This window comes from Molothrus aeneus, chromosome 1 (genome assembly GCF_037042795.1).
Source record: "Molothrus aeneus isolate 106 chromosome 1, BPBGC_Maene_1.0, whole genome shotgun sequence".
Taxonomy (NCBI): domain Eukaryota; kingdom Metazoa; phylum Chordata; class Aves; order Passeriformes; family Icteridae; genus Molothrus; species Molothrus aeneus.
The window spans coordinates 42,279,215-42,291,578 of NC_089646.1; the positions used below are offsets into that span (position 1 = coordinate 42,279,215).

General features: G+C 38.4%; 1 protein-coding gene across 1 annotated transcript in view; it reads right to left on the reverse strand.

Annotated features, from left to right (window-relative positions):
• Positions 1 to 5,479: 5,479 nt before the first annotated feature.
• The window catches only part of TOPAZ1 (testis and ovary specific TOPAZ 1), a 36,125-nt gene continuing 29,240 nt past the window's right edge, over positions 5,480 to 12,364 (reverse strand). The window contains exons 16-20 of the mRNA XM_066571611.1: positions 9,779 to 9,944; positions 8,790 to 8,954; positions 7,566 to 7,769; positions 6,341 to 6,524; positions 5,480 to 5,690 (exon numbers count right to left, since the gene is read on the reverse strand). Coding sequence (XP_066427708.1) covers positions 5,480 to 5,690; positions 6,341 to 6,524; positions 7,566 to 7,769; positions 8,790 to 8,954; positions 9,779 to 9,944 — 930 coding nt within the window. The remainder of the gene's footprint in view (positions 5,691 to 6,340; positions 6,525 to 7,565; positions 7,770 to 8,789; positions 8,955 to 9,778; positions 9,945 to 12,364) is intronic.

Genomic DNA, 12,364 nt, shown 5'->3' on the forward strand with positions numbered 1-12,364 from the left:
CCCCCGCCCCCCAGCCCGGGCCCCGCCCCCGGCTCCGGCCGCGCGCCCCGCAGGCCCCGCCCCTCAGGGGCGCCTGAGGGAAGCGACCCCTTCCCGCTGCTGAGGCTGCTGCGCCCGTCAGTCCGGCTACGCCTGCAGCGGTTCCTCACGGATACAGAAAATACGGGATAACCCGTTACGGGAAAACCCCGACAGAAGGAATGCCTGCCCTTTTGCTGAGGGGATGGGAGCAATTTAGCCAAGTGCTTGCGTGCGCTTCACGTCGCCTTTTGTTCTGCAGAAAAAAGTAGGCAAAGAACCAGATGTGAGCTCTGCAATCCCGAGGGGAATGGAAGAGCGGCTTTCCTGCAGTTACATAGAATCAGTTAGGTTGAAAAAGACCTCTGAGATCATCGAGTCCAACCTGTGACCGAATATCACCCGGCCACTAGACCATGGCACTGAGTGCCACGTCCAGTCTTTCCTTGAACACCTCCAGGGACGGTGACTCCACCACCTCCTTAGACACATTCCAGTGTCTAATCACCCTTTCTGTGAAGAAACTCCTCCTATTGTCCAATCTAAACCTCCCCTGGCACAGCTTAGACTATGTCCTGCAATAGTATCTCTCGATGTACACATACATTTACACATCTTTTTTTTTTTTTTTTTTTTGACACCAAGGTAGTTGGTGTCAAAATGCACCTGATACAGGGTGCAAAAATGTCCATTGCTGCCAGTGTTCGAGTACAAAAGCAGACTAACTATTAGGGATTGCTGTTAGTTGCATGCAATCTACTGCATTTCCACCCAGAAAAGGTTAAAAAGAGAACTGTCAAGGTTTAGGAACTATCTGTAGTTCAGTGAAGCTTTAAATCAAGTTAACATTCTCACAGCCCTTGGGGGATTTTCATAATTTCCGTAACGTGCAGTGTGCTTTTCACTTTTCAACAGAAGCCAATCAGTTATGTAAGCAAATTGGCTGGACAATTATGCAAATGAAAAAATAAATTTAATTGATTCAACAGAAAAGCATGCTGTTTCTTTCACCTGATTTCAACTTGCTGAGGAATAAAATAAATTGAGAGAGGTCATGAGCAAGTGCCAGTGCTAGATACCAGCTCCACTGCTTAGGGTATATATTTTCAAACAGAGCACCCCCATCCTGCCCCAGCTCAGGAATTAATTCCTGCTTTATCTAAGTCCCAACATTTATTGCGCTGATGGGAGTACTACTGTGGTTTTATCTGGTCATGATATTCCCTATCCATATATCCATACCCAGGACACATCCCACTAGCTCAGCAAGAGTTGCACAGATTTCTAAATGGAAAGCTTGTTTTATACCAGATAAAATTATCATCTGAAGAAGTTTGTATTTTGACATCTTGAGCCCTAATAGAGAATTTTAAACATTCTTGCTTCTTAATTCTAAGTTGCTACAAGTGACAATTGGAACTGTTTTCTCCTCACTCGTTTGTTTCTGGTTTGGTCCTTGGTCTGTGGAAGGTCAAAAAATAGCATCAGTTTCTCCAATCCTCTCACATGCAATGGTCCAGAACTCTGAGACAATCATGTCAGTATCATTCTGATACTACACATCATTCTAGTAATTAAAAAAAAAAAGTTATGCAGGAGTGTAGACTCAAAACTATAGAGCTGGATTTGCAAAAAACCTCTCTCCAATAAAACTACAAAGGTGCGAGATGCATCTGGAGAATGTGATAGAATAAAAAATGTGAATAATTGCTTTTACTGTGGCTAAAGTTTATTAAGCTGAGGAGTATGAAATTGAGACTTTAGGAATTAAACTTCTACTACTACAGCAGAGATATTTAATTGCACTATTTCTCCTCAAGTGAAACTCTTACTAACAACCATTTGAATTCTTCAGTGAACTCAGCACAGCCTGTAACCCTGGCTGTAGCCTTCACTTCCAGTTAAAGCTGGAAGCTGGCCATCTCCACAGCTGGGAGTTTCAGCCCAATTTATTCATGAGCATTTGCTACATTGTGTGCTCTGGTGTGATGAAGAACTGCATAGTCTGACTGATTTCACACTTTCTTAACCTCCTCATGTGGCGTATCATTCTCCAGGCTCTTGTAGTGGTTACAAGATAAACTCTCCACCTCTACTTTGTTGCTTGCCTATCTTGCTGCATATCTAAGAGTGTTCATTACAAAAATCGATTAAATTATAATTAAATTATTTGATGACAATATAGACTCAGATATTTTGAATGCTTTACATAAATATTAAAACACATTTATTAACAACTTAACAACTCCTCCAAAATTCTCCCCCTCCCTCCCCATTGCTCTTTATAAAACACCATAAAACTATCAAGGTCCTACTTGCAGCTCCTCACCTCTGTCCTGCATCTTGAAACTCTCAAAATTATCAATATTTGAAATAAAATTGTGGTAAGATTTCCAAACCACATTATTCTGTTTTAGTTACAAGAAACTGTCCATACCCAACAAAAATAAGCTTTCCAAGAGCATAGTGTGAAATCAGTGAAAACTGAAGAAAGATTTTCACAGAGGGAATTTCTCATGCATCCAACAACATACTGAAGGAGCAGAGTGTTGTCTACTCCAAGCTGCTGAGCACAGCACAGGGAAGTTTTTATTTGCACATTTTTCCATCTCTCTCTCTCTGTAAACAGGTAAACATACATTTTATTTCCTATATGAAAAATGATACCAAATATGTTGTTTAATGTCAAACAGAAGTTCTTTCAGCTTAACTTATACTGGGAGAAAGCAAAAATATGGATATTGTCGTCTGAGTGGCTGGCTCTGCAAAACTGCATTGCCTCTGCTGTACTAAACATTCTTCAGGATACTTTTTCCATCTTTCCAGGCTTGTTTCCATTCCACAGTGGGGTCTTGTCCTGTTTGGCACATGGAATTTCTCTAACCAAAACACTGAGAATGTTACCGAGAGTGTTACTCTGGCCTTCTGATACACATCAAAATGACGAGACTTGCGTTGTATTTCACGTGGACCCAGGCAGAACAAAAAGTGAAATTCAGGACTTAACAGCAAAGTTGTTTCAATTGCCTACTGGTTTATCATGGTGATAAATGGAAAAACACTATATTGACACAAAGACTTAGAAGCCTCAGTTGTAACAAAACTTCTGGGGAGCTCGCTTTGCTTGTTAATATAAAACATGACTGAGATTATATCCTATCAGCTGAAGATTATACTCAGGAGATGGAGCCAAAACATTGCAAATATTTTACACAGTTCCAAGTTAAGCTTGAAGGTCAATGATTAACCTTTGTCTGAAAAATAAAGCAACATTTGGAGTTTTGCTCTGGGGATGACCTAAGTAAAAATTCAAGGCTGCTTATAGACCAAAAAATTCTGCTGTCTCTGGAACATCACAAGTTTTGAAGCCATACAAAGAGAATTTTGTCCTTTTGTGTCTGTCAAACACACTATTAGCCACATTGGGTACCACTCACAGAAATGTGGGATTTAGCCGAGGTTCAGATAGCCTCTGTCTAATTCCAAGGGAGATTAAGCCACAAAGGATCTTACAAGAAGTAATTAGCAAAATTGACTTTGCTTCCTACTACCAGTTTTAGTTTGTTGGAACCTTTCAAAATTGCTCTTTACATTAATGCTGGAGTGCTTGCAAGAGCATCAGTTTAGATCCCTCACCTGAAACCTGATTACTTCTTACCCAGTCTTTCAGCTACTGGGAAGCAAAATCAGCAGAATCCAGTTAGATGTGACCAGGTGGATATACCCTTACAAATGGCAGAGCTATCTTTATGAATGTGAAGGGGCAGAACTCAAAGTTTGTTTGGACCAGTGCCAACTCTCTAAGACTGAGGTGAATAGCTTCTACCGAAATGCCATTTGGTACCACTGGTACTGGATCTACCATTTTTTACAAGGCAGGCAGATTATCCCTACAGAAGAATGACACCCTGTGAAAAAACAAGAGCCTCTATCCTAGCATTTTTCTGTACAGGTGGCATAGGAGGAAAGTAGCAATCTTGGTGATTCAATCCTCTCTCTTCCAGTAGCAACTCTCTAACAGACTGGACGAGAAGTGGTATTGAAAAAGTTCAGGACCTGCCCTCAGGAGGTCAGGAATCCAACAACTGACAATTAGATTCATGACATCAGATCAATGGCATAAACCACAAGACTGGAATGGCAACCTCCTCCAAAGAGAAAAACCCCTGACACCAAAATCCTCCTCACAACCATCCAGTACTAAGGTCATGACGGCTTTCATGATTTAGAGCTGCAAAGGACATGTGAAATAATGCTGCAGGAACTGGGAACAGACTTATGCTACTCCAAAGGAGAGACATTTTTCAAACACTGAGGTCCTGTGCCCCCATCTTAATCTCTTATGATGGAACAGCCTAAAAACTCATGAACTTCTATACCCAAAAGAACTTAAGTGTTCAAAACAAAAGGCTTTAAAGGGGATGGAGAGCAGGACCAAAAGAGCTGTATTACTGGCAAGTTTGTGAAGGCTGGTGCCGAAGATCTAAACTAACAACAATAAAAAGTGGTGAGCTCAGTAAGTATCAACTTTGACAGAGGCTGTATTGTTTTGCCGTGAGAGGTTTTCTGGTATTAAATGTTTGGTTCTTCTTACTCAGGCTGTAGAATGTGACTTATGCCACTCATGCTTTGAATATGATTCAGGATTTTCAGGTGGAAAAAAAGCAGAAATCCTGAAGAAGTGGGAATGGTGAAATAAGCTTGCTAGAAGTCTCCATCTCATCATGCAGTTAACAGAACCTAAAAGATGGGCAAACCCACCTCTCTCTAAGAGCACAATCAAGGGAGAATGCAAGTTTTCCTTTTCAGTGGAAGTATCCACATATACAAATGTGAAACCATACACAAGCTACTGTCTGCATCAAATAAATATCTAATTAAATTATCAACTAAACCTTCAGCTGTGAGCAATGTGTTGGCTCTCAGTTCTGTGAAGAAAGGTATCCTAAATTAGGTATGTCTCAAGTGATTTTGAAGTTATTTTATTCTCAGTGCTTTTTATTGGGCTTTTGGAGCAAAGAAATTAAGATCTAAGGTGCAAACAGTTGGGACAGTGACCTCACAAGTTACTGTAAGGCAGACAAAGTAAATAGGAATACTTTACAGACTATGAATGAATGTGGAAAATGTCTCACTCAAGAACAGCCGATGCACTCAACCAATGCACTTACCTACACTTTTATCTATGCTTATATTATATGATTACCTGCTGGGAGAAACAAGCTAAGTGCTAATTCTTTGTAAGAATGGAGAATGTAGGTTCTGAGGCTGCAGCTTCCTCATTATCTGGTGATGCTATTGCAAAACATCTATATAAGTCATTTTGATAGGGAAAAAATTGCTATTTCTGTGCTACTCTCTGCATTATCACCAATATAGTATTAGAAACCACAACTTGAGTTTGAAACCATGCTGTAAATTAGTAAGGCACAGTCCGAACACAGTGGAAACTGTTCAGTAACTACTGGAACAACCAGACCTTCTCAGCCCATTTCATATTCTCCTGAAGCCATTTTAGAGCAGATGAATGCTCCAGCCTGTAAACTTCTTCCATATTAACATTCACTGTCAAATGCTTAAGAAAAAGCTTTGGATCAGATAAATGAGCCGCCTGGATCAGCCTCTCCACTGCCTTGTGATATGCACCATTATTCTGAACTGTATCTTCAGATCTGTAAGGGAATTTTAACAAATATAAAATTAGGTACCATACAGGCCTATGTGTCACTTGTCTAACACTTTATACTGGCAGGAAAATTAAAAACGCATTAAAATAATGCCTTGTATTTTTCACTGATAAATATTATGCTAATTTCTAGACAGATTATATTATTGTTCTGAAGAATTAAAAAGTTATAGAAAGAGTATTTTTAACATATTTAATGGTAATGAAAAATAGTAAGCTTTAATACCAGTGCAAAGTAGCTCTGCGATATTCACAGCACATTTCATGCAAAAATGTCTCTGGGCTGGAAGATTCAGTAAAGGAATGCAAACTATTTAATGAACTGGATATAGCAAGAATTAAGGTACATGCTTGAATCTATAACATGCTCACTTTTGGCACATTATTACTTTTGGAACAAGGTTGTGCCTAAGTGACATGTCTACATTTTTTGCAAAAGCAGAACTTACTATTTAAGAAAACAAACATATATATACAGTAGCATACACATGGGAACAAGAGATAAAAAACTTCTCACTTATCCAAGGAACAAAAGGAAGAGATGTATTCTTTGAGAAGGATAAGGAAATCAAGATCTATTACTTACATGATCACATGAATAAATACAATCAAAGTGGTACATATCTGACAACAAACCTTTTCAGTATTATTTGAAGAGTCTGGCTAGTAGTCCTTGAACTTTGAATATCACTGGCATTTGAAACAAGAAATATTTCAATGGCCAACAGCATCTCAACTTCAGACAAGTAAGAGGGAATCTTCAGAAGTTTGTGATATAAATTTCCCTGCAGCTCTGGGTAGCAACCCAGTGATAAAGCATCTGAGAGTAAATGCAGAAAATGAGGAATTAGGATTACCAATACTAAACACAGATCTCTCTTCTGTGTGACTAAATGTGGAAAAAACCCAACCGCAAAGCCTTAATGGATTTTACTATTTCACCTATGAAATAGCCTGATTGGAGAACACAGCACACAGCATTCACACGCAATATTCACAAAATGTTGGATTTTTTTTTGCAATGACTTTTATCAGCTATGATTAAAAAGCTGTGTCAGAAGTCTGGAGATAGCAAGTCTGTGATAACACAAGTACAATTTAGGCAGGTCAGAACATAAGCTGTTAATCATGGTCAAAGTGAGAGAACATTTGAACAGCATCTCCTGCTTTGTTCCCCTCTCTTCTGTCAAGTGATCCCAGCAACCCAACATAGCATTTCAGGGAAAAAAAAAAAAAAGAGATGAGGAAAAACTCTAATTCCAATGTTAACAAAACCAAGTATCCATGCCAGACAGGATGGTCTCTTAAAGCAATCTGCTAACCACAACAATTCTAAGACAGGATCAAACAGTAAATAATGTGATTCTATGGAGAGACCCTCTGCTCATCCAGTATTATCTTAGCTCCGAAATGGGGAGTTGAAAAGAATTACAGACTATCAGCTTTTGGTTGAAATGAAATTTCTTCTAGTTAGGATAAAATAATTAGCCAGACTTCTCAAATCTTAAATATTAATAATTTTACCACCACAGAGATGCTGGTACACTTCTAGAGAGAAGTATCAGGAAATCTAATTTGCCTAGATGAAAATGTGAAGATGATGCACTTTTCAATCATTTCAGAGCTCACATACTTGAAATTCTGGAACTGAATGTAAAAAATTAATTTTATCACAATTACATTTATTTCATGCCAGATAGTATTCTTATTTTCAACTCACCATTTCCTAATAAGTATTTTTGGTTATAAATAAATTCCTGAGAGTGATACAGAAACTACTGTTTTTCTTTTTACTCATACTGAAATGTTATGAGCACATTATCTGAAGAATGTAAGGGGAGTTGTTTAAGAAGCAACTTACTTTTGTAATAGGTCCTAGCTTTGGACCATAAAGAACTTCTTCCCAAAGCTGTGATTAATCCTCTAAGTAAAACAAAATCAATAGCAATTCTTTTGGAAAGCATGAAGTCTACTGCAGAAGATGAGACCCCAAGGTTCTTGTTCTCAAAACAGGCATTTATCAGCTTGTTAAAAAGGCAGCTGTACTGAGAAGCATCTATAATATCTGAAATGAAATTAAAAATATTAACTACTGAATTGATGAAAATGCAAATCTAGTTGAAGGATCATTTCTCAATCAGTACCTAAATCAGAACTCTTGCCCCTATCAGCAAGATGGAACAAGGCTGGAATAACATGAATGCTTTATTCATCAAAAGTCTTTTTCATACAGTAGTTCATTCACATTGTGAAGGACAAGTGTTAAGGTTCAAGTAACAATTTGCTGCCAAAACCAATAGAATCACATAAAAATACATTCACTTGCTCCAGCCTATAAATACAATCTTCATCTGATCTCTCAGATTTAAGATTTCCACCAATAAAACCCCCCTTGGTGTTCTGCTTCTACTCTTACTCTGAACTGTCACCTTTTTGGCAGGACTGAGCAGCCTTGTTGTATTTACCTCATAACTTGAAGAACTACAATCTTTCAGTATTCTCTAAAGTAGATGGTCTTCCCACCAATCTCTCCTAACATACCTAAAAGTTGCAGTAGACTGAGACCTACACACAGGAATCAGCTGAGGTTTTCTCAGTGGAGCCTAAGTAACTACATATCTCATTTTGAAGTACTCATCCAAAATTTGTCAGATAAATTAAGCCTGAAAGAGCACTTGGTTCTCAACATGGTATGTAAGAGATGCTTAGGTTAGCCAGCTCTGTTAATGAAAAAAATCCCCATCTTGTTCATCTGAAATTAAGATAAAATTAAAATATTCCTATTTTATCTCACTGTATAGACTGTACAGATCCTTAAAAATTTAATGAGTCTTTCCTGTTGCCCTGCGTAGTAACTGAGCAAAAGAGGACGGGTGTGTGTGCACATCCAAGTGTGTGCAAAAGTGCAGCTAGAGCTGCAGAGCACAACACATATTTAACTGACACTATACTCTTTGGAAAACACAAACAGGCTTGTATAAACCCATCTTACTTCAGCAAATTTTAGCTAGAAAACATACAAGAACAGCACAGGATCACCTGTTAAATTTTTAGCTCTTTACACAGTATCTTTTTCTTTACTTACCAGAATGTTTCTGCAAACCCGGTAAGTTCTGCAGAACTTCAAATGCCGGCCTGTACAAATTCTTCCTCAAGTATTTGTGCACTATTGCACATAACAGATTATGTCGATTGAGGATGTCCATTTTATCACAGGGCCACAATGGTGCATCTGTGATCCACTCTGACTCTGTGGCAAACAATAGCGCAGTGTTATTTCTAGGAACTGGAACTTCTGGATGTTGAGACTTTGAGCCAGTAAGAATGTACTGTAAACTGTACCATGACACAGACTTCAGAACTGCACAGGAAGTGCAGCTCGACTTACTAATAATTTGTTCCTCGTGACCAATACTCCTTAGACTGATTCTCTGAACCATTATATTGTAAATCACCTCTTTTGTGAAATATCACTGCAGTAAAATGGACTGTAAGTGGCATATATAGATATGTATGTATCTATGTAAAGCTGTAAAACTGAACAGCAAATTTACATCCTCAATATCACTTTACAGCATACATTCTATTCTTTTTACTTCTGACTTTCTTCTATTTTCAGCAGATCAGAGTTCCAAAAAGCCATATGTGATAATTGCAGAAATATGGTACTGTTCTAAAGCAATTATATTAAATGAGGATTCTGTGAGGCACAAAGGAACATTGCATGGACCCAGGCCAGAAATTTGACACTGAATGTCCCCTGGTTCAAAGGAAAACTACACTCCCAGCATGGGACAGCATCATTTTCCATGCTGCACTCCTCCCTCATTATGGCAGATTTTTAGGTAGAATGGTGTTGATAGTAGAATACTGTGAAAAGATCTGAAAAAATTAGTTATAATATTTCTTATATATATAAAGAAGAATATTAACCAGTAAGATGATCACCTTTCCTTTGTTGCCTCAGTATTATTGACTATATTTAGTAACACAGACCAGCTTGTAACTTTTATCTGAAAACTGTCATAGAAGTGAACTGTTCAAATTTAAGTCAAAATTTTAAGACAGGCTTACCTCTAAATACCCTTGTTGCTCCATCCAAATGTCCAGAATAAAGAAAGATTTCTGCAGCTTTATTAACGATCTGACATCTGGATGCTGACCTCCCTGCACCTACAAGTCCTTTCAAGAGGGTAAAATCTATCTGTAGCTCATGCAGTTTATCCAAAACCTTCCTTCCCTGGTGTAAGAGGGAGAGGGAAAGAGGGAAGGTCAGAGAAAGCAATGCTATCAGTGAACTCAGAGTATATTTACGTAAAATATAACAGATTTAATTTGGTGACACAGATTTATAGGTATCAATGCAGTTATCTGCTGCAAACTGAGTCAGGGGTGAAGTCTAGTAGAATTTCAAATGAAGAGTTCAGGGTTTTTTTTACCATGCAGACAAAAAAACTCTACCAACTTATTGTTGTAGAGTTCCCAACACACTATTACCCATAACATTATTTCTACTATATAATGTTCAAGACAGTACTTTTAATACACTTTGTAATTAATTTTTATGTGCTAACTTTGGTTTATTAGTGTTTTTAATTTTGATTTCATTCAGTACTACACAATCTACACAATTCTAAAAGATCACACAGATAATTTTCATTTTGCAGCAGAGACATAATTGTTAAACTGAAATAATTACTCCAGCGTAAGTCAAAGAAAACACTGATGATTGTAAGCAGCAGGACAGTAAATAGGAAGAAGTTGGGCCTATCTGGCCAACACTGTAACAACCAACAACTTTATCATCAGATTCCAGACTGGTATTTAGACTGGTTTTCTACAGAAATGTCATCTTAACAACTTTTTGGCTGTTTGTTCCATGTTTTTTTGAAGTACATCTGTTTTATGAACTTTCCTTACCTCTTACAAAGAAAATTCTCTTCAGGACCAAGCAGCACACATATTTTACCCCCAAGAGCCACCAAAGCTCTGCAATAAAGGGGTTTGATGTTCTTGACGGAAAAATGATATGAAAAGCACATTTAGGGTTTCAGGCAGTCCAACATATTCATAAAACAGCACAGGGCATGTCCTAAAGCCAAAATTAACTTGGGCAGAGCAGGAAGAGCAAATTCATTACTATCTTACTTTCTGGACTACCTTTTGGGCAAAAAAGACATGGACCAAGTAGATACTAGCCCATCAGCCCAGGATTAGGAATTTATGTGATATATAATGGAGTGAAACAGGTAGAGAGAGGTAAGAATGACAGCTTCCTGAAGCAGAGATAAATTTGGGATCTGCCAGTTTTGATAAAAATCATTCAGAGCAGAACCTCATTCACACTCTAATATGGTGAACACAGGTTGTCTACAAAGCTGTTTGAGGATCTTGGTCAGTAATCTCTTGAGAAGTAGGTTTGATACCTAACACAACACTCTCAAAGAAATAAAGATGTTTTGCTCTAGACATGAAAGAAATCATAGTATTCTAAGTATCTACCTTTAGTAACTCATGTTGTACAAGAATAACACTATACGTGCTTCTCACACATTAGGAGAAGAAATTAGGACATGAAGATGAATCTCCTTGAACTATCAGGGGTTACGCAATCCAAGATAAGGCTCGCCCTTAAGAACCAGAAAACAGCTAAAATGTCTGAGGGCACACAAACACTATATGCTGAAGAAGACAGCCAAAACCCACGCCAAATGAAACTCTTCAATGGGCATGTGAGCACTGCCACTCCTCGATGCCAAGGATTTAGATTCCCTCTTCTGTGGTCAGGAGTATCTTAACTGCTCTAACTGCTAAGTTTTATGGAACAAAAAACCCTAGAGTTCTAGTGCAGTATTACTCAAGTGCTAATGCAAAGACCCTCTCTCCTTCCTTTTACTCTTAAACAGTACCACGCTGTGCTGCAGCTTAAAAGGGACCTGCTGAAGACCATTCAACTCATGAAGGTGATGCTGCAAAATTAATGGTTCATCAGAACAGGCATCCTGTCTCTAGACTAAGCACCTCTACTATGTATCTCCTTGGCTTGACCCTGGAAACAGACTGAGCAGTGCACAGAATAACAGAATTCCTGAAGGGCATCCCCTAGAGACAATCATACAAAAGACAATTTAATTCCTCGATGTGAACTAGGAAGCGTTCCCTGATGGTAATTTGCACAGAAAAGCCAACCCAAAACTTCAAGAGACAAAAGGGGACCGAGAGCATTTCCTCCTGCTCATAAAAATGCAAGCTAGAAATCATCCTGTACGGGATGAGGAACATCCCTGAGGGCTTGGGGATTGACCAAGCGGGGAGAATTCATGGGATGCCACACATCCCAGTACAGCATAATTATTAGCTGAAAGAATCAGGCCCAAGTTCAGAATGGGATCACTGACTAAAACACAATCTAAAATGACTAGGGGTTTATATTACTTCTTATGCTATCACTTTTCATGTTGCTTTCTATAAGAGATTGAGTTTGGTATGCACTAGTTCCTTCCAGGAAGAAAAAGACAAATTTAACATTGAAATGGATCTTACTGCAGTGAAATTATGACCAATACTGCCTGAAGCATAAGGAATGTAAAATATCCAGTCAAAAGTCTAGTCTCTTAGCCCTGGCTCTGTGTAATGTTTGACAGCAAAGATTTGATTGTA